General features: G+C 46.0%; 1 protein-coding gene across 1 annotated transcript in view; it reads right to left on the bottom strand.

Moving 5' to 3' along the window:
- Positions 1–17,213: 17,213 nt before the first annotated feature.
- The window catches only part of KLHL7 (kelch like family member 7), a 71,563-nt gene continuing 66,093 nt past the window's right edge, over positions 17,214–22,683 (bottom strand). Inside the window, exon 11 of the mRNA XM_063921717.1 lies at positions 17,214–17,893. Coding sequence (XP_063777787.1) covers positions 17,610–17,893 — 284 coding nt within the window. The 3' untranslated portion in view covers positions 17,214–17,609. The remainder of the gene's footprint in view (positions 17,894–22,683) is intronic.

A 22,683-nucleotide genomic window follows, 5' to 3' on the forward strand; every position in this document is an offset into this window, starting at 1 on the left:
TGCATCTGCAGTGGTCCGTTTAGAGGTCTGAAGAAAATGTTCCTTCAGGTCTTGAATTGCAGAGGTAAATCTTAGTGGCTTGAACTTGCATAGCTGTCTTCCTAATGGCCTCCACAGTATTAGAGTAAAAAATAGATACAGATTCGCCCGACTATGCTTCACAATCCAACAGGCTCTTTCGGGTTTAGTTTATTCAGGCAATAAAGCCAAGGGCTCAGGGCATTGTTTTGCACTCTTTGACCTCTGTTGATTGGGATTACTCATATTTTTCAATTACATCAAAAAAAGAGTAATAGCAGCAAAAATAGGATTTTGGTACTTACCGGTAAATCCTTTTCTCCTAGTCCGTAGAGAATGCTGGGGACTCCAAAAGGACCATGTGGTATAGACGGGATCCGCAGGAGCTTGGGCACACGTAAAAGACTTAATCTGGGTGTGAACTGGCTCCTCCCTCTATGCCCCTCCTCCAGACCCCAGTTATAGGAACTGTGCCCAGGAGAGACGGACATTTCGAGGAAAAGATTTTTGTTTAAACTAAGGGCTACAAACATACCAGCCCACACCACAAACATACCGTACAACCGGAGTAACTTTAAACCAGATAACAGTATGAATTAACACCAGCAAGAAGCTGAAATAAGAAATACACAACCCGTGTATAAACTAATTTAACCAGCAAGAAAACACTGCAAGTATTAGTCCCCACTGGGACGGGCGCCCAGCATCCTCTACGGACTAGGAGAAAAGGATTTACCGGTAAGTACCAAAATCCTATTTTCTCTTACGTCCTAGAGGATGCTGGGGACTCCAAAAGGACCATGGGGATTATACCAAAGCTCCAGAACGGGCGGGAGAGTGCGGACGACTCTGCAGCACCGACTGAGCAAACGCAAGGTCCTCATCGGCCAGGGTATCAAACTTATAGAACTTAGCAAAAGTGTTTGAACCCGACCAAGTAGCTGCTCGGCAAAGCTGAGACGCCTCGGGCAGCCGCCCAAGATGAGCCCACTTTCCTGGTAGAATGGGCTTTTACTGACTTCGGCACCGGTAGTCCGGCCGAAGAATGAGCCTGCTGAATCGTACTACAAATCCAGCGTGCAATAGTTGAAGCAGGATGACCAATTTTGTTGGAAGCATACAAGACAAACAGCGCCTCAGTTTTCCTAGCAACAGCTGTCCTAGTGACGTAGATCTTCATTGCTCTTACAACATCCAGAGATTTTGGAATCGCCACAGCTTCCGTAGCCACCGGGACCACAATAGGTTGGTTAATGTGAAATGAAGAAACCACCTTCGGCAGAAATTGTTGACGAGTCCTCAATTCTGCCCTATCCGAATGAAAAATCAAGTACGGGCTCTTATGAGATAAGGCCGCCAACTCTGACACCTGCCTGGCAGACGCCAGTGCCAATAGCATAACTTCCTTCCAAGTGAGAAATTTCAACTCAACCTTATGCAAAGGTTCAAACCAGGAAGACATGAGAAACCGTAAGACTACATCAAGGTCCCATGGAGCTACAGGAGGCACAAACAGAGGATTGATATGCTTTACTCCTTTCACAAAAGTCTGAACCTCTGGGAGGACAGCTAACTCTTTTTGAAAGAAAATAGACAAAGCCGAAATCTGCACTTTGATGGAACCCAATTTCAGGCCTGCATCTACTCCCGCCTGTAAAAAGTGGAGAAAGCGACCCAAGTGAAAATCTTCCGCAGGAGCCATTTTAGACTCACACCAGGAAACATACTTTCTCCAAATACGGAGATAATGCTTCGCCGTAACCTCCTTCCTAGCCTTAATAAGAGTTGGAATGACCTCCCTGGGAATACCCTTACGAGCTAAGATCTGGCGCTCAACCTCCATGCCGTCAAACGCAGCCGCGGTAAGTCTGGAAACACGCATGGACCCTGCAACAACAGGTCCTCTCTTAGAGGAAGTGGCCAAGGATCTTCCACCAGTAATTCCTGAAGATCCGGGTACCAGGCCCTTCTTGGCCTATCTGGAACGACGAGAATCGCCTGAACCCTTGCTCATAGAATGATCCCCAGTACCTTTGGAATGAGAGGAAGTGGAGGGAACACATACACCGACTGGAAAACCCACGGAGACACCAGGGCGTCCACTGCACTGGCTTGGGGGTCCCTTGACCTGGAACAATACCTCGGGAGCTTCTTGTTGAGACGAGACGCCATCATGTCGATCAACGGAATTCCCCAACGTTTTGTCACCTCTGCAAATACCTCTTGGTGAAGAGCCCACTTTCCCGGATGGAGATCGTGTCTGCTGAGGAAATCTGCTTCCCAGTTGTCCACTCCCGGTAGGAAGACTGCTGACAGGGCGCTCACGTGTTGTTCCGCCCATTGAAGGATTCTTGTGGCCTCCGCCATTGCCGCTCTGCTCCTTGTTCCGCCTTGACGGTTTATATGCGCCACCGCTGTGATGTTGTCTGACTGTTCCAGGACAGGTCGACCCTGAAGAAGGCTTCTTGCTTGCAGCAGGCCGTTGTAAATGGCTCTTAACTCGAGAACATTTATGTGGAGACAGGCTTCCTGGAGCGTCCATTTCCCCTGGAAGTTTCTTCCTTGGGTGACTGCGCCCCAGCCCCGGAGACTTGCATCTGTTGTTAGAAGCACCCAATCCTGGATACCGAACCGGCGTCCCCCTAGGAGGTGATGATCTTGTAGCCACCACAGGAGAGAAATTCTGGCTCTGGGAAATAGACTTATCTTCCGGTGCATGTGCAGGTGAGACCCGGACCATTTGCTCAGCAAGTCCCACTGAAACACCCGGGCATGAAACCTGCCAAATGGAATGGCTTCGTACGCCGCAACCATCTTCCCCAGAACCAGAGTACAGTGATGGGTTGACACACTCGTCGGCCTCAGAAGTTCCCTGACCATCGCCTGCAGTTCCAGAGCCTTTTCTTCTGGAAGAAATACTTTCTGTAAATCCGTTTCCAGAATCATGCCCAGAAAATGCAGCCGAGTGGTCGGAATCAACTGAGATTTTGGCAAATTGAGTACCCAACCATGCTGTCGCAGAACCGACAGTGACAAATCTACACTTCTCAGCAACCGTTCCTTGGACCTCGCCTTTATCAGGAGATCGTCCAAGTACGGGATAATTGTAACCCCTTGTTTGCGAAGGAGAACCATAATTTCCGCCATGACTTTGGTGAAAATCCTCGGAGCCGTGGAGAGCCCAAACGGCAACGTCTGAAATTGGTAATGAGAATCCTGTATCGCAAACCTGAGGAAGGCCTGATGCAAAGGATATATCGGGACATGTAAGTAGGCATCCTTTATGTCGACTGACGCCATAAAATCCCCCTCTTCCAGGCTGGCAATTACCCAAGTATGGATTGAGGGATTTTAGATTTAGAATTGGTCTGACCGAACCGTCCGGTTTCGGCACAACAAAGAGGCTCGAGTAGAACCCCTCCCCCCGCTGGGACGAGGGAACGGGAACAATGACCCTCTGTAGACACAATTTTTAATCGCTGCCAGCACCACCTCCCTGTCCGGAAGAGCTACTGGTAATGCCGAAATGAAGAACCGGTGAGGGGGTATCTCCTGAAACTCCAGTTTGTATCCCTGAGACACAATCTCTAGGATCCAGGTCTGATTGAATCCAGACCTGACTGAATATTTGTAGGCGGCCCCCCACCGGTCCGGACTCCCCCAGGGAAGCCCCAGCGTCATGCGGTGGACTTGGTAGCAACAGGGGAGGACTTTTGGTCCTGGGCGCCCGAGCCTGCAGGAGGTTTCCTTCCCCTTCCTCTACCTTTTGAAGCAAGGAAGGACGAACCTTTTCCACGCCTGTATTTATTGTGACGAAAGGACGGCATTTGCTGATGTGGTGCCTTTTTCTGTTGTGTGGGAACATAAGGAAGAAAAGAGGACTTACCCGCAGTCGCGGTCGAGACCAGGTCAGCCAAGCCGTCCCCAAAGACAGTACCTTTGAAGGGTAACGCTTCCATAGCCCTCTTGGAGTCGGCATCAGCGTTCCATTGATGGATCCACAACTCCCTCCTGGCTGATATCGACATGGCATTGGTTCTTGAACCCAAGAGACAGACGTCCCTCGCCGCATCCTTCAGGTAATCTGCAGCGTCCTTGATATAACCGAGAGTCAAAAGGACATTATCTTTATCAAGGGTATCCATATCATTAGCTAAATTCTCAGCCCATTTAGCAATAGCACTACTCACCCATACCGACGCCACAGCAGGTCTGAGCAATGCACCCGAATTAGCGAAAATGGACTTCAAAGACGTCTCCAGCTTACGATCCGCCGGATCCTTGAGAGCTGCCATGTCAGGGGACGGAAGTGCCAGTTTCTTAGACAAACGAGATAGAGCTTTGTCAACATTTGGAGACGCCTCCCATTTTCCCCTGTCATCAGAGGGGAAAGGATATACGCCATGTAAATTCTCATGGGAATCTGCCACCTCTTATCCGGCGACTCCCAAGCCTTTTCACAAAGAGTATTCATTTCATGAGAGGGGGGAAACTTCACCTCAGGTTTTTTTCCCTTGAACAAGCAAATCCTTGTTTCCTGTACCTCAGGTTCATCAGAAATGTGTAAAACATCTTTTATAGCCACAATCATGTACTGAATACTCTTAACTAACCGTGGATGTAAAGCAGCCTCAGTGAAATCGACCTCGGAATCAGAGTCCGTGTCGGTATCAGTATCTACCACCTGAGTAAATGGCCGCTTTTGTGACCCGGATGGGGTCTGAACCTGAGACAAAGCCTCTTCCATGGACTTTTTCCACACCTGCGTCTGTGACTCAGAATTATCTAACCTCTTTGATAAAGAAGCAACATTCGAACTTATCGTACTGAGCAATGCGAGTAAACCAGGTGTCGGCTGCGTCGACAGTCCCAAATCTAGCCCCGCATCTGCTCCCCCAATAACCTCCTCTGGTGAATAACATTCAGCCTCAGACATGCCGACACGTAGTACCGACACACAACAACACACAGAACGTCCCAGCTAGGTGACAGGCCCACAATGAAGCCCAGATAGAGGACCCAGAGGGAGTATGCCAGCTCACACCCCAGCGCCCATATATCCCAAGAAAAGATATATGTACCCAGCGCTGCTTTGTAATGATAATAAGCACCACACTGCGGCCCCCCTTCCCTTCTGAATATCTCCCCGTTACTTGTCTGAGGAATGTGGAGGTCCCGGCAGCGTCTCCCTTCAGCCGCGTGTTGAAGGAGAAGATGGCGCCTGTGAGCCGTGGGACGAAGCTCTGCCCCCTTCCCGGCGCGCTTCGGCCCGCCAAATTTAAAAATGAAAAATGCAGACGGAGGTTTCTGGAAACGGTGCCGAGGCACCGAAAAGCTCTCTGCTAGCCCCAAAACTCCAGTAACATGCTGCCCAGGGCGCCCCCCCCCAGCGCCCTGCACCCGGTAAATACCGTTGGTGATGTGTGTGGGAGCATGGAGCACAGCGTTACCGCTGTGCTGTACCTTCCGTTACTGAAGTCTTCTGCCGTCCTGAAGTCTTCTGATCTTCTCATACTCACCCGACTTCTTTCTTCTGGCTTCTGTGAGGGGGTGACGGCACGGCTCCGGGAACAAGCAGCTAGGCGCCCCAAGTGATCGAACCCTCTGGAGCTAATGGTGTCCAGTAGCAGAGAAGCAAACCCCTCACTAAGAAGTAGGTCTGCTCCTCTCCCCTCACTCCCACGCTGCAGGGAGCCTGTAGCCAGTAGGTCTCCCTGAAAATAAAAAACCTAACAAAGTATTTTCTAGAGAAACTCAGGAGAGCTCTCCTAGTGTGCATCCAGTCACTCCTGGGCACAAAGTCTAACTGGGGTCTGGAGGAGGGGCATAGAGGGAGGAGCCAGTTCACACCAAGATTAGTCTTTTAAGTGTGCCCAAGCTCCTGCGGATCCAGTCTATACCCCATGGTCCTTTTGGAGTCCCCAGCATCCTCTAGGACGTGAGAAATAGGTTTTAAAAAATAAGAATTTACTTACCGATAATTCTATTTCTCGGAGTCCGTAGTGGATGCTGGGGTTCCTGAAAGGACCATGGGGAATAGCGGCTCCGCAGGAGACAGGGCACAAAAGTAAAGCTTTTACAGGTCAGGTGGTGTGTACTGGCTCCTCCCCCTATGACCCTCCTCCAGACTCCAGTTAGGTACTGTGCCCGGACGAGCGTACACAATAAGGGAGGATTTTGAATCCCGGGTAAGACTCATACCAGCCACACCAATCACACCATACAACTTGTGATCTAAACCCAGTTAACAGTATGATAACAGAGGAGCCTCTGAAAGATGGCTTCCTAAACAATAACCCGAATTAGTTAACAATAACTATGTACAAGTATTGCAGATAATCCGCACTTGGGATGGGCGCCCAGCATCCACTACGGACTCCGAGAAATAGAATTATCGGTAAGTAAATTCTTATTTTCTCTATCGTCCTAAGTGGATGCTGGGGTTCCTGAAAGGACCATGGGGATTATACCAAAGCTCCCAAACGGGCGGGAGAGTGCGGATGACTCTGCAGCACCGAATGAGAGAACTCCAGGTCCTCCTTTGCCAGGGTATCAAATTTGTAAAAATTTACAAACGTGTTCTCCCCTGACCACGTAGCTGCTCGGCAGAGTTGTAATGCCGAGACCCCTCGGGCAGCCGCCCAAGATGAGCCCACCTTCCTTGCGGAATGGGCCTTAACAGATTTAGGCTGTGGCAGGCCTGCCACAGAATGTACAAGTTGAATTTTGTTACAAATCCAACGAGCAATCGACTGCTTAGAAGCAGGTGCACCCAACTTGTTGGGTGCATACAGTATAAACAGCGAGTCAGATTTTCTGACTCCAGCCGTCCTTTAAATGTATATTTTTAAGGCTCTGACAACGTCCAACAACTTGGAGTCCTTCAAGTCGTCAGTAGCCGCAGGCACTACAATAGGCTGGTTCAGGTGAAACGCTGATACCACCTTAGGGAGAAAATGCGGACGCGTCCGCAGCTCTGCCCTATGTCGAATGGAAAATTAAATAAGGGCTTTTATAAAACAAAGCCGCCAGTTCAGATACTCTCCCGGCCGAAGCCAGGGCCAGTAACATAGTCACTTTCCATGTGAGATATTTCAAATCCACATTCTTTAGTGGTTCAAACCAATTGGATTTGAGGAAATCTAAAACTACATTTAGATCCCACGGTGCCACCTTAGGCACCACAGGAGGCTGTATATGCAGTACTCCTTTGATAAAAATCTGGACCTCAGGGACTGAGGCCAATTCTTTTTGGAAGAATATTGATAGGGCCGAAATTTGAACCTTAATAGATCCCAATTTGAGACCCATAGACAATCCTGATTGCAGGAAATGTAGGAAAACGACCCAGTTGAAATTCCTCCATCGGAGCACTCCGCTGCTCGCACCACGCAACATATTTTCGCCAAATACGGCGATAATGCTTCGCGGTGACTTCCTTCCTTGCCTTTATCAAGGTAGGAATGACTTCTTCTGGAATGCCTTTTCCTTTTAGGATCTGGCATTCAAACGCCATGCCGTCAAACGCAGCCGCGGTAAGTCTTGAAAAAGACAAGGACCCTGCTGAAGCAGGTCCCTTCTCAGAAGTAGAGGCCACGGATCGTCCGTGACCATCTCTTGAAGTTCCGGGTACCAAGTCCTTCTTGGCCAATCCGGAGCCACTAGTCTTACTCCTCTTTGCCGTATAATCCTCAATACCTTTGGTATGAGAGGCAGAGGAGGAAACACATATACCGACTGGTACACCCAAGGTGTTACCAGCGCGTCCACAGCTATTGCCTGCGGATCTCTTGACCTGGCGCAATACCTGTCCAGTGTTTTGTTGAGGCGAGACGCCATCATGTCCACCATTGGTTTTACCCAACGGTTTAATAGCATGTGGAAAACTTCTGGATGAAGTCCCCACTCTCCCGGGTGAAGGTCGTGTCTGCTGAGGAAGTCTGCTTCCCAGTTGTCCACGCCCGGGATGAATACTGCTGACAGTGCTATCACGTGATTCTCCGCCCAGCGAAGGATCCTGGCAGCTTCTGCCATTGCCCTCCTGCTTCTTGTGCCGCCCTGTCTGTTTACATGGGCGACTGCCGTGATGTTGTCCGACTGGATCAACACCGGTCTTTCTTGAAGCAGAGGTTCCGCCTGGCTTAGAGCATTGTAGATTGCTCTTAGTTCCAGAATGCTTATGTGAAGAGACTTTTTCAGGCTCGACCACACTCCCTGGAAATTTCTTCCCTGTGTGACTGCTCCCCAGCCTCTCAGGCTGGCATCCGTGGTCACCAGGATCCAATCCTGCATGCCGAATCTGCGGCCCTCCAATAGATGAGCCTCCTGCAACCACCACAGAAGGGATACCCTTGTCCTCGGCGACAGGGTTATCCGCAGGTGCATCTGAAGATGCGACCCTGACCATTTGTCCAACAGATCCCTTTGCATGGAATCTGCCGAAAGGGATTGCTTCGTAAGAAGCTACCATTTTTTCCCAGGACTCTTGTGCATTGATGTACAGACACCTTTCCTGGTTTTAGGAGGTTCCTGACCAGGTCAGATAACTCCTTGGCTTTTTCTTCGGGAAGAAAAACCTTTTTCTGAACTGTGTCCAGAATCATCCCCAGGAACAGCAGACGAGTTGTCGGCATTAATTGGGATTTTGGAATATTCAGAATCCATCCGTGCTGCTTTAGCACCTCTTGAGATAGTGCTAAACCCATCTCTAGCTGTTCTCTGGACCTTGCCCTTATTAGGAGATCGTCCAAGTATGGGATAATTAATACGCCTTTTCTTCGAAGAAGAAATATTATCTCGGCCATTACCTTTGTAAAGACCCGAGGTGCCGTGGACAAACCAAACGGCAGCGTCTGAAACTGATAGTGACAGTTTTGTACAACGAACCTGAGGTACCCCTGGTGTGAGGGGTAATTGGAACGTGGAGATACGCATCCTTGATGTCCAAGGATACCATAAAGTCCCCTTCTTCCAGGTTCGCTATCACTGCTCTGAGTGACTCCATCTTGAACTTGAACTTCTTTATGTACAGGTTCAAGGACTTCAGATTTAGAATAGGCCTTACCGAGCCATCCGGCTTCGGTACCACAAAAAGAGTGGAATAATACCCCTTCCCTTGTTGTAGAAGAGGTACCTTGACTATCACCTGCTGAGAATACAGCTTGTGAATGGCTTCCAAAACCGTCTCCCTTTCTGAGGGGGACGTTGGTAAAGCAGACTTCAGGAAACGGCGAGGTGGCTCTGTCTCTAATTTCAACCTGTACCCCTGAGATATTATCTGCAGGATCCAGGGATTTACCTGCGAGTGAGCCCACTGCGCGCTGTAATTCTTGAGACGACCGCCTACCGCCCCCGAGTCCGCTTGCGAAGCCCCAGCGTCATGCTGAGGCTTTTGTAGAAGCCGGGGAGGGCTTCTGTTCCTGGGAAGGAGCTGCCTGTTGCTGTCTCTTCCCTCGTCCTCTGCCTCGTGGCAGATATGAATAGCCCTTTGCTCTCTTATTTTTAAAGGAACGAAAGGGCTGCGGTTGAAAGGTCGGTGCCTTTTTCTGTTGGGGAGTGACTTGAGGTAGAAAGGTGGATTTCCCGGCCGTAGCCGTGGCCACCAAATCCGATAGACCGACCCCAAATAACTCCTCTACGCATCGCCTGTCCACTGTCGTGTCCATAAAGCTCTTCTGGCCGAAATGGACATAGCACTTACCCGTGATGCCAGTGTGCAGATATCTCTCTGTGCATCACGCATATAAAGAAATGCATCCTTTATTTGTTCTAACGACAGTAAAATATTGTCCCTGTCCAGGGTATCAATATTTTCGATTAGGGACTCTGACCAAACTACCCCAGCACTGCACATCCAGGCAGTCGCAATAGCTGGTCGTAGTATAACACCTGCATGTGTGTATATACCTTTTTGGATATTTTCCATCCTCCTATCTGATGGATCTTTAAGTGCGGCCGTCTCAGGAGAGGGTAACGCCACTTGTTTTGATAAACGTGTTAGCGCTTTGTCCACCCTAGGAGGTGTTTCCCAGCGCTCCCTAACCTCTGGCGGGAAAGGGTATAAAGCCAATAACTTCTTTGAAATTAGCAGTTTTTTATCGGGGCACCCCACGCTTCATCACACACGTCATTTAATTCTTCTGATTCGGTAAAAACTACTGGTAGTTTTTTCACACCCCACATAATACCCTGTTTAGTGGTACCTGTAGTATCAGCTAAATGTAACATCTCCTTTATTGCCAAAATCATATAACGTGTGGCCCTACTGGAAAATACGGTTGATTCGTCACCTTCACCACCGGAATCAGTGCCTGTGTCTGGGTCTGTGTCGACCGACTGAGGCAAGGGGCGTTTTACAGCCCCTGACGGTGTTTGAGGCGCCTGGACAGGCACTAATTGAGTGTCCGGCCGCCTCATGTCGGCAAACGACTGCTTAAGCGAGTTGACGCTATCCCGTAATTCCACAAATAAAGGCATCCATTCTGGTGTCGACCCCCTAGGAGGTGACATCCTCATATTTGGCAATTGCTCCGCCTCCACACCAATAACGTCCTCATACATGTCGACACACACGTACCGACACACAGCAGACACACAGGGAATGCTCTATACGAAGACAGGACCCACTAGCCCTTTGGGGAGACAGAGGGAGAGTCTGCCAGCACACACCAAAAAGCGCTATATATGACAGGGATAGCCTTATGATTAAGTGCTCCCTTATAGCTGCTTTTGTATTAATATATTGCCATTTATTTTGCCCCCCCTCTCTGTTATACCCTGTTTCTGTAGTGCAGTGCAGGGGAGAGACCTGGGAGCCTTCCTGACCAGCGGAGCTGTGACAGAAAATGGCGCCGTGTGCTGAGGAGATAGGCCCCGCTCCTTTTTCGGCGGGCTCGTCTCCCGCTATTTAGTACATTTAGGCAGGGGTAAATATCTCCATATAGCCTCTGGGGCTATATGTGAGGTATTTTTAGCCTTTTTAAAGGTTTTCATTTGCCTCCCAGGGCGCCCCCCCCCCCAGCGCCCTGCACCCTCAGTGACTGCCGTGTGAAGTGTGCTGAGAGGAAAATGGCGCACAGCTGCAGTGCTGTGCGCTACCTTAAGAAGACTGCAGGAGTCTTCAGCCGCCGATTCTGGACCTCTTCTTGCTTCAGCATCTGTGAGGGGGCCGGCGGCGTGGCTCCGGTGACCATCCAGGCTGTACCTGTGATCGTCCCTCTGGAGCTTCATGTCCAGTAGCCAAGAAGCCAATCCATCCTGCACGCAGGTGAGTTCACTTCTTCTCCCCTCTGTCCCTCGTTGCAGTGATCCTGTTGCCAGCAGGAATCACTGTAAAATAAAAAACCTAAGCTAAACTCTCTAAGCAGCTCTTTATGAGAGCCACCTAGAATTGCACCCTTCTCGGCCGGGCACAAAAATCTAACTGGAGTCTGGAGGAGGGTCATAGGGGGAGGAGCCAGTACACACCACCTGACCTGTAAAAGCTTTACTTTTGTGCCCTGTCTCCTGCGGAGCCGCTATTCCCCATGGTCCTTTCAGGAACCCCAGCATCCACTTAGGACGATAGAGAAATAGTCAATAACATAAGCAGGAAAATATCAAAAGTTTGTCACATGCAAGATTTACTGAAAACACACCAGAGTGGAGGAGGCAATATCTACTGTACATACTGTAAGTAGGTTATGTGTCTCAAACCTGGAAAGCCTAAAGAGGACTGAGCAATAGCGGTTTATGACACTAGATGGCAGCAGATCACAACAAATACTGTAGAAGAGGAATAATAGCAAGAAAAATAAAGGTATTTATGTATTTACTGCAATAATACTGCAAATCAGGATGGGAAGCCATCTACAGAGAAATCATAAAATGGCTGGCCCAACAGTAAAATGAGCAGATTCCCATCAGGTCAATCTGTAACTGTTTTGGGGAAAGGAGAAATATGAAAATTACCACAATTACTTTCCCTGACCTCACAGGGTATATAGTAAGGCAGTCCAGGAGTGGATGAAACAAGAAAACTCCCTCATACCAAACCATCAGTTACTTCCTTCACCCAGTCTTCTCACACCTCTGTGACCTCTCTTTCACTAACTTCCACCATCTTCTCTCCTTTGGCCTTTCCCTAGCATTGTCACCCTTCTATAAGATTACTATCGCCAAACAGAACCTTGGTGCTCTTGTCCAACCCTTTTCTACCTCTTCACTGGCTAGGCTGAACTTATTGTTTTCTCCACTTCCATGGACCTTCCTCTCTACTCCGTGTTGAAACTTCACCCTCTCTTCTGTCACCCATGTCTGCTGCTTTGAGGTCATCCTCGAATCTGCCGTCTCCTTCACTCCCCACATTCAAGCCAACTAACTTAACATCTCCAGTCCTTTCTCATCCGTGATACCTTCAAAACTCTCATCTGTCGCCTTAGCTTACTGTAACATCCTCCTTCCAGGAGCAATACACTCACAGGTATGTCGATCTCTGCTTGCTGATCCCTACACCTCTGCATTAACCCACAGACATCTTCATGCTATATTTTCAAATGTATGTCGATCTCTGCTTGCTGATTCCTGCAAACTATTACTCTTGATCTCTATTCACACCAATGTATATTTTAGCAGTGTATGTAATTGTATTTGTAGAATATTAGTACTTGCTTATAGCTGATATTATCTCTTGTATTGATGTTGGTCAGTGGAGTGGAGTTTATTAGCATACATGGACTGGTGTTTACTTAACACAGGGTAATATAAGCCCTTTGATTAGATGTCCAATTAGCTTCAGCTGAAGCCTTTGTAAATTAGAACTAGTATATGTTAGCATTCAGTTATGGGGCAGTTGTCTGCGGGGCAGTTGTCAGAAGTTTAGAAATATATGAAGTTTGGAAATTACAAAGTTAGGAAATTTTAAAAAGAACAGTTAAACCAACAGTTGAACAAACATTGAAAAACATTGGAAAGCAGGTAAATCTACAATTTAATTAACAATTTCCATAAGCCTTTTCCTATCTATACTTTTCTCTTTATAAACACCATGCTCCACAAACTGTTTTTCCTCATAGCACTTCATGGTATCCTCTATAAAATGACATTGTCCTTCACTATTCCTGTTATGTATCGCTCTGTACACATTGCAGCCTCATTAATCCACTCCCCTCTTATTAACACTCGTGAGCTTTTAACCTATCTATGTACACTAACTGTCACATCCTCTACCTGTCACCATAAGAAACTATCACACACCTCCCCCAACTATATCTATCTCTCTCTTCTTCTGCTTCTACTAGCTGGTGACATATCCCCAAATCCAGGTCCCATCCACATACCACGCTCACATTCAGCTGATTCACAACGGAATATAAAATCAACAAACCTTATCAACATCACTTGTCTCCCATCTACCTCCAAGTCACTAAAATGTGCTTTATAGAATGCACGCTCTGTTTGCAACAAATTAACAGCTATTCATGATCTTTTCATAGCAAAAAAATTCAATATGCTGGCTATAACAGAAACCTGGCTCACACAATCAGACACTGCCTCCCCTGCAGCACTGTCACATGGTGGCCTCCACTTCACCCCCCCCCCCCAGGCCTGGTAACATCAAAGGAGGGGGTGTTGGAATATTACTGTCCAAATCTTACACGCACATTGTTTTACCACCTGTTCCCTCACTCACATTTACATCCTTTGAAGTACACTCTATTAGGATTTTCACCCCTTTCTCTCTGCGTGTTGCAGCTATCTATCGCCCACCTGGGCAACCCAAAAAGTTTCTGGAAGAATTTTCTGCATGGCTCCCTCACTTTCTACCCTCTGACATCTCCACCATCATTATGGGTGATTTCAATCTCTCTATTGACAGTCCACAATCTCCCCATGCCTCTAAACTACTCTCTCTAACCTCCTCTCTTGGCCTCTCCCAATGGACTGACTCCCCTACTCATCAGGAGGGCCACTGCCTGGATCTTGTATTCACCAGACTATGCTCTGTTTCTGAACTCACTAACACTCCTTTCCCTCTCTCAGATCACAACCTTATCACATGCATGCTCTCCTCCATTACTTCAAACTCCATGTCCCTAAAGTCTACAAGGACACCTCTTACCCGCAGAAATATTAACGCTATTAATTTTCAACAACTATCTACCTCTCTGCAACCACTGCTTTCACCAATTTCTACATTCACCTCTCCAGAGACTGCTGTGTCACACCTTAACCAAACTCTAGTAACAGCACTTGATGAAGTGGCTCCAGCTACCCATCACACTCCACGTAGACTTAGATGTCAACCGTGGCACTCTAAATACACTAGACACTTACAAAAACTCTCACGAAAAGTTGAACGCCAGTGGCGTAAATCTCGTAGTTCAAGTGACTTTCTCACATATAAGACCACCTACCACTCTTATCGTACTGCTCTGGACACTGCCAAACAAACATATTTTCAATCTCTCATCTCTGCTCAAGCCTCTAACCCCAAGCGACTTTTTAATACATTTAAATCACTTCTTGTACCTCCCTCACCTAACCCACCAGCCACTGTCAGTGCGCAAGATCTTGCTTCCTATTTCAAGGACAAGATCCGAAATGAAATGGTATGCTCTTCCACAGCAAGTGACCTGCTCAATTCCCTGCCTGAACCCTCTAACACCTTCTCTTCCTTTGATCCTACAAATGAAGATGAAGTATCTGCACTCTTTTCATCTGCCTACTCTAATACCTCTCCCCTTGACTCTATACCCTCACAAATTAGTAAAGCTCTGTCTACTGTGCTCATCCCAACCTTAACGAAAATCTGTAATCTCTCCCTGTCTACTGGTATCTTTCCTTCTCTATACAAGCATGCAGTGATTACTCCCATTCTGAAAAAACAAAACTCTGACCCGAACTCTCTCTCTAACTACCGTCCCATCTCTCAGCTCCCATGCCCCTCCAAGCTACTGGAGAGACTTGCCTACACTCGCCTCACACACTTTCTTAACTCACACAGCCTACTGGACCCACTTCAGTCAGGATTTCGTGCCCAACACTCCACAGAGACAGCACTGACTAAGGTAGTGAATGATTTGGTCACTGCTAAATCTAAAGGACATTTCTCTCTACTTATTCTCCTTGATCTCTCTGCTGCTTTTGACACTGTTGACCACTCTCTTCTCATGCAAACACTACAATCCCTAGGTATTCAGGACACAGCCCTTTCTTGGTTCTTATCCTACCTATCTAATCGCTCCTTCTGTGTTCGTTTCTCTGATTCCACCTCTCCTTCGCTACCTCTCTCAGTTGGAGTACCGCAAGGCTCAGTCCTAGGTCCTCTGCTTTTCTCTATCTATACCACATCTCTTGGCAAACTAATCAACTCTTTCGGATTTCAGTACCATCTGTATGCGGATGATACTCAAATCTACCTATCCTCCTCTGATTTGTCACCATCTGTATTGGGCCGTGTCACTGAATGCCTTTCTGCCATTTCATCTTGGATGACATCTCGCCACCTCAAACTTAATATTTCCAAAACAGAATTAATTATATTTCCACCGGCCAATAGTAGTTTCCAACCTGATATCTCTATCACTGTTGAGAACTCTGCAATCACCCCTACCCCACAAGCTCGCTGTCTAGGTGTCATTCTTGACTCTGAACTGTCCTTTGTTACCCACATTCAATCTGTCTCAAGATCATGTTACATACATCTAAGAAACATATCCAAAATACGCCCTTATCTTACACAAGACACAGCAAAAACTCTAATCCATGCTCTCATTATCTCCCGCATTGATTATTGTAATAGTCTCCTGACCGGTCTTCCCAAACATAGGCTCTCACCACTACAATCCATTTTGAATGCAGCTGCGAGGCTAATCTTCCTTGCCAGACGTTCATCGTCTGCAGATCCGCTCTGTCAGTCCCTCCATTGGTTACCGGTATTCTACCGTATTAAATATAAAATACTTTTACTCACATACAAGGCTATTAACCAAACTGCACCAACATACATCTCTTCACTCATCTCAAAATATCTCCCTACCCGACCTCTCCGCTCTGCACAAGATCTACGTCTCTCATCCACACGCATTACTTGTTCACACTCAAAATTACAGGACTTTATCCGGGCTTCACCCACTCTGTGGAATGCCCTCCCACGCACAGTAAGACTCGCCTCTAGTCTCCAAACCTTTAAATGTTCCCTGAAAACTCACCTCTTCAGACAAGCCTATCAAATTCCAGACCCACCCACATAACCTTCAGTGCTTCCCTATCTAATTACATCCTCTATAGAGTATTCATAACATCACATATCTTGTATTTCTTTAGTCTCACACCCTCCTGACACTTGGATAACTTTGTGGGGTATCATCATACAACCCATTAAGAACCTAGCAATCTGGTGGACCATTATGCAATAGGTAGCATCTATCCTTGTGTATCTATGCCTATTTCCCTATAGATTGTAAGCTTGCGAGCAGGGCCTTCCTACCTCTGTCTGTCTGTTTTTACCCAGTTTTGTTCTATTACTGCTGTTCTAATTGTAAAGCGCAACGGAATATGCTGCGCTATATAAGAAACTGTTAATAAATAAATAAATAAAATAAATAAATACACTTGCCCCTCCCCATTTTAATCTATTCTTAATGTTGCTGCTGATCTCACGTTCCCCTCTCGTTCTACGCATCTGCCTGTCCTCTGTTAATTTGGCTTCAATGACACCCAATCCTCTCAGAATCTAAACTAGGACGCCTGAACCTTCAAGCCAGAGCGAGTTGCCCTAGTCTGGCCCCTGTACTCGTCCTTTCCTGTCTGTGGTTTTACTGCAATGTCTTGTATTTACTTATGAGATGATTAGCTGTTGTGTCCTATATTTATTGCATTTACGTATACCCCATGGTGCTGCATACACTTTGTGGCATATAATAAATAAAAGATATTAAGAATATACTGGAATAGCGGGTTGGGGCTGGGAGATCGGCGCTGGGGATCTCTGTGATCAGCATACCGACCCCGGTATCCCGGCAGCAGAATGCCAGCAGGGGGGGGGGGCAAATGCAACAAAGCCCCTTGGCGAGTGGGAATAGTGCCCATGGGTCGGCATTCTGTTTGCCTGCATTTTGATTGTTTGGGATCCCGGTGTCGGCATGGTGACCACCGGGATCCCGAGCGCCAGTCACATGACCGGATCCCGAAGCAGCAATAAAGAACTGAGAAAATTGTGGTTTACAATGTATTTAAAAAAACCAAACCAAAATAATAAACATCAAATCGGAGACAGATTAATGTGACATGCCACAGAGTTAACACAATGAAGACAACGCTTCCTAGATTCTTAAAAAGTCCATCACAGGGTGCCAGGACTAGTATACATACCTAAGCAGATGCATCTTGATGGTCATTTTTAAAGTCCGCATTTAGGTAACATTAAAAACCATAACTTTAATGCTCCAGTATATTATGCTCCTAAGAGTGATAACAGCAACTTAAAATCCTGTAAGATTATGTAGGAGTCACAAATACACAGGTCTAGGCCACTTTGTCCACTGAATGTTTTTTCTAATATGGAACATCAAATGGATTACGAGGACAAACTGAAAGCACATCATGAATGTTCATGTTTCCAGTGTCTCCTCATTTGCCCCGCAGGTGTCCACAACACAAATTAAGCAGCTGGTGACGGGGAAGGCTCGGACCTTGGAGTTGGCAATCCATTTGTCAGTCTCTGTGTTGTATTCCAGGATATGTCCTAATCGCCCCACTCCCTGGAATCCAGCCAGAACATAAATGACCGAGCTCACTGCTGCGCATTTCACAGTCACCCCTTTCCATGGCATGGGTGACACCATCTTCCATTCATTCAGTTTTATATCATAGTACTCAACGCTGTCTATGCCGCCTGAAACAATAGCAAAAGCACTGTGTGAGAAAACTGGCAGCTGTATTCAGATTGTACCTCTGCCCAAACCAATATAAAACAAAGTACAGTCGTTGCTAATAGCATTATGAATAAGATTAATTTCCATTACACAGTATGGCAATATTTATTAACAGTATATCTAAAACAACTGATGCACTCCTAAGCAAGTAGTAAATTATATATATATTTTAGTAGTATGCAGTTATCATACCAAAGATTCCTAGTAGTAAAACAAATACTTTGTATTCTCAGGTTAGCTTGGCTAAGGATTTTGGTGCAGGATTTTCAATTTAATACACAGCAGTAGAGGTGAACAAGTACAGGGAAAAAGAGGGCTGAGCATAGGGAACCATTTACCTTAAGGTGCCCATCCACTAGTGTGAGGTATCGCATGTGATACCCTGCCAACTCACCTGGCCGGTCCCGGGTGGGTGGACCACATACAATGTATCGTATTCGATCCCAGTCATGACTGCGGGATCCGACAAATCCTTGGTGCAGCAGTGACAATCTCCGGATCCGATCCGATGCACATGGGACCGCGCATCGGATCTGAATCAGGAGGTAAAACACAAACAATCTGACACTTTTCACGTGATTTATTAGCCCGATGAGTCGAAAGAGTGTGAAATAATGGCCATATCGCACTAGTGGATGGGCACCTTTACCGTAATATGTGGACCCACCCTGGAATAGTCTACAGAGTATATTGTACAGTAATGCTTAATGACGCAATCGCAAGTCCAACGTGATGGCGTCATTAAGTCCCCCCTTCCGAATCCAAGCATAGCCAACTACAAATGGGGGAGGGGGGGATTTTAGTAAGTTCCCACCACCATCTGAACCTCTGCAAATGCTTAGGATGAACCCCACTCATCCTCTGCATCCAAGTTTTTACTTATAAAAAAAAAATAGGCATTCATACAGGTGAGATAGCTCAGTGTACACTGTGAACTATCTTGTCTATCAGAATGAGCTGGTGTTTGTAATTCTACAATCACCAACATGAGCTATCAGGGCATGCTGGCACTTGGAGTGAGACAAGACCATTATTTTCCCCCCAAGCATAGACCAGTCAGGAGTACCAGGGATCCAGTGCTACTCAGGAATTGCCCTATCACCTCTAGAGGACGAGGATCGACACACACTAGCCTTGGGTTCTTGCACAATGGAAAGCAATGTTTTACCTTGAAGTCTGGCCAACTACAACACATCAGATGCAGTTTTATTTTTCAGCCTCAGCAAATAGAAACCATCCTCAAAAAAGGGGACGTGGCCTAGATGGTCAGGGAATAGGGCGCTGATTTCAGCACTGTCCGGCCTTAATCTCCTTTACAATGATCCTGTAGCCCACTCAGGTTTCCCAACTCTACCTTACCTGGCTCGGCTGTCTCTGCTGAGGTCCTGGGGTGTTCTCTCTTGCCTCTGCTGCCTGGGTCTGGATCCTCGGACTACAATGTTGTCTCCCCAGCGCGGTTCTGCCATCGCTGGGGTCCTGGCTGCGTGAGCGGTTCATCTTCTACTGCTACTGTACCTTTAGAAGTGGGTGTGTTGAGGTCTCCCCTCTGCTGCCCAACGACTGCTATCTTAGAAGTGCCTCCCTGGGCGACTGCTGGATCTTAGTGCCAGTTGAATTTGTCTCCTCTCCTCTCAGCCATAAAGGTGATGGTAAGTGTTCATTCAGTGGGACTATAATATTTGGGGAGAGAAGACACTATTCTAATCACCCCCTGTGCCTGACTGAAACTTCTGAAGTGTCTTCATTTTCTGCTGTTGACTTAGTGACTGTGGGGGATATTCAATTAGTGCAAAATTTTCCGACAGTCAGAAAATAGGCAATAATTCGACCTATGTGTATTCAATAGCGGGCGTTTTCGCCCGTTTTTGGATCCATTTTCGCACATGCCTTTTCATTGTATTTTTTTTTGTTGAATCTGCATGGGAAAAAAAAAACAGGCGAAAACACCTGCAAATTTGACAAAATGCGTGCATCTGCGGGGAATTCGCCGATGCACGTGGTTTTCAAACAGGCACGGCATTGAAAAGGTCGAATGCAAATTCAACTTATATAAGGGCAAAAATAACTAATTGAATACCCCCCTGTGTATACTGCTGGCTTGTTCTTTGGTTCCTGAGGAGGGTTACAATGCTGCTCTGTCCCTGCCAGCACCACTTCCTTATCTATAATTGTGAATTGTGCCATTATCTGTATTTATACTTACCTATGAGTTGTGTTATGCTGGAAGATCTGGTATTTATGGATCCTCTGCAGTCCAATTCTTCTTTAACTGAACCTCCTGTGGATTCCATGGAGCAGCTCCTTCAGGCTATCCTTGATTCGGAACAAAGGTCGTCAGTTCGTGTGGTGGAGCTACATCGTGATTTGTCCTTTACCCGGCAAGATTTGTGCCACGATACTATCCGCTCGGCTGATTTGCATGTGAAGGCAGGAGTGGCCTTTTCTGAGGTAGTTTCTGGATTCCTGATTGACACCTGCTTTTGCTGAAGTCTCCCTTTCTACTCAGTTTGCTATTGTATGGACCCACAGCATACCTATGCATTTCTGTATTACAAAGATCCTGCTTCTGTTCTTCACCTTACCAGAATTGGGGACGGATTGGGATTTAGCTGTTGGGAGGTGTCTGTCTTCCGGGATATTTCTGTGGTGGTCCAAAACTCGTTTACAATTTGCCCACATTCAGAGGCCACTACGTGATCTGCGGCTCTCCATCTAGCTATTTTCGATTAGTTTCTGGATGATCACGAGGGGCCGCTTTTATTTCTCTGTCTCTCACCAGGATCTCGCTGCACGGCTTCACCTGCAAACCATGGAACGGGATATGACCCTCCTTGACTGATTATACCGAATAGATATTATTCTTATTTGCTCTTTATTTCAATTTTACTGATATTCTGCTATGTGTACTTTTTATGATTTTGCTTCTATTAAATCCCATGTGTACATTTTTTCTCCTTTATTAATATTCAATTGCTTCCAAGGTTCGATCCCTTGTTTTCTACATTATGTTTTCCTGTCTGCTTGTCATCAATCTAGATTCTGAGGCAGATTCTTAGGTCTTGTTTATTCCTTTTGGAGTCTCATTGTCAGCCTATTGATTGTTCCCTAGCCTTGGGGTTCATGGGTGTAACTGTCCTCACTGTTCTTGGTTGACAGAGTCTGGGGTTAGATAGTTTAGTGTAGTTAGGGGAATGTCAGTTAAGGTATCCAGGTATACCATAAACTGGGGTATGGTTATTCAGGGTGTGGGGAACTGGGGGGCAGGTGTTCTTAAAGTCGTCCATGCTTTAGAGACACTGACCTGTGTGTTTTTCTTCTTTTTCTTGGTCTGGTACCCGACTACTCCACAACTGTTTATTAGAGGTAGGTTGATATCCATTTGGCCTAGTCTAGTATTGGGTACGGAGGGGTTTCTAAATATATTATACAGTATTATATATACACATATATATATATATATATATATATATCTGTATATATACATATATATATATATATACACACACACACACACACACACACACACACACACACACATATATACAAAGAGGGGGGAGTATTGCGCCACTTGTGAGGTGTGATCTCAGTAAAATTATGTAGGTAATCTACAAAGAGTTAAATTAAAATTACCATAAACAAAGCACACATAACCTTATTATAGGTGTCAGCCAAACCCTAAAAACGCAGTATCGGTATAGTACTGCTGGGCGTATAGAAATATAGAGGAACAGGGATAACGGAGACCAGTGTTGCTAAAATGGTTTCAAATTCTTATGATTTAGGAGCCAAAACGAATGTAAAAAATATTAAAAATATTTAATACATATGAGAGTAAAAAAAGTTACACGATTACATAAAAAAACCATAAAAAAGTTTTTAGATAAAAGACAAAAGACCACAGTATGTACCAAAAGGAATTAAAAAAGGATAGGAGATCAAAACTTAGCTTAAAATCAGTAGGGGGGTCACACCCCTTGAAGAAGTCTGATGAGACGAAACGCGTTGGGTTTCCTGCACTGACCCCCTACTGATTTTAAGCTAAGTTTTGATCTCCTATCCTTTTTTAATTCCTTTTGGTACATACTGTGGTCTTTTGTCTAAAAACTTTTTTATGGTTTTTTTATGTAATCGTGTAACTTTTTTACTCTCATATGTATTAAATATTTTTAATATTTTTTACATTCGTTTTGGCTCTTACATCATAAGAATTTTAAACCATTTTAGCAACACTGGTCACCGTTATCCCTATTCCTCTATATTTCTAATTATATATATATATATATATATATATATATATATATATATATATATATATATATATATATATATATATAAATAAAATTTAAACCTACCGGTAAATCTTTTTCTCCTAGTCCGTAGAGGATGCTGGGGACTCTGTAAGGACCATGGGGTATAGACGGGCTCCGCAGGAGACATGGGCACTATAAAAAACTTTAGATGGGTGTGCACTGGCTCCTCCCTCTATGCCCCTCCTCCAGACCTCAGCTAGAGAACTGTGCCCAGAGGAGACGGACAGTACGAGGAAAGGATTTTTGTTAATCTAAGGGCAAGATTCATACCAGCCCACACCATCCACACCGTATAACATGGAATATACGTAACCAGTTAACAGTATGAACAAAACAGCATCAGCCAAAGACTGATCTCAACTGTAACATAACCCTTATGTAAGCAATAACTATATACAAGCCTTGCAGAAAAATGTCCGCACTGGGACGGGCGCCCAGCA

This window comes from Pseudophryne corroboree, chromosome 5, assembly GCF_028390025.1.
Source record: "Pseudophryne corroboree isolate aPseCor3 chromosome 5, aPseCor3.hap2, whole genome shotgun sequence".
Lineage (NCBI taxonomy): Eukaryota > Metazoa > Chordata > Amphibia > Anura > Myobatrachidae > Pseudophryne > Pseudophryne corroboree.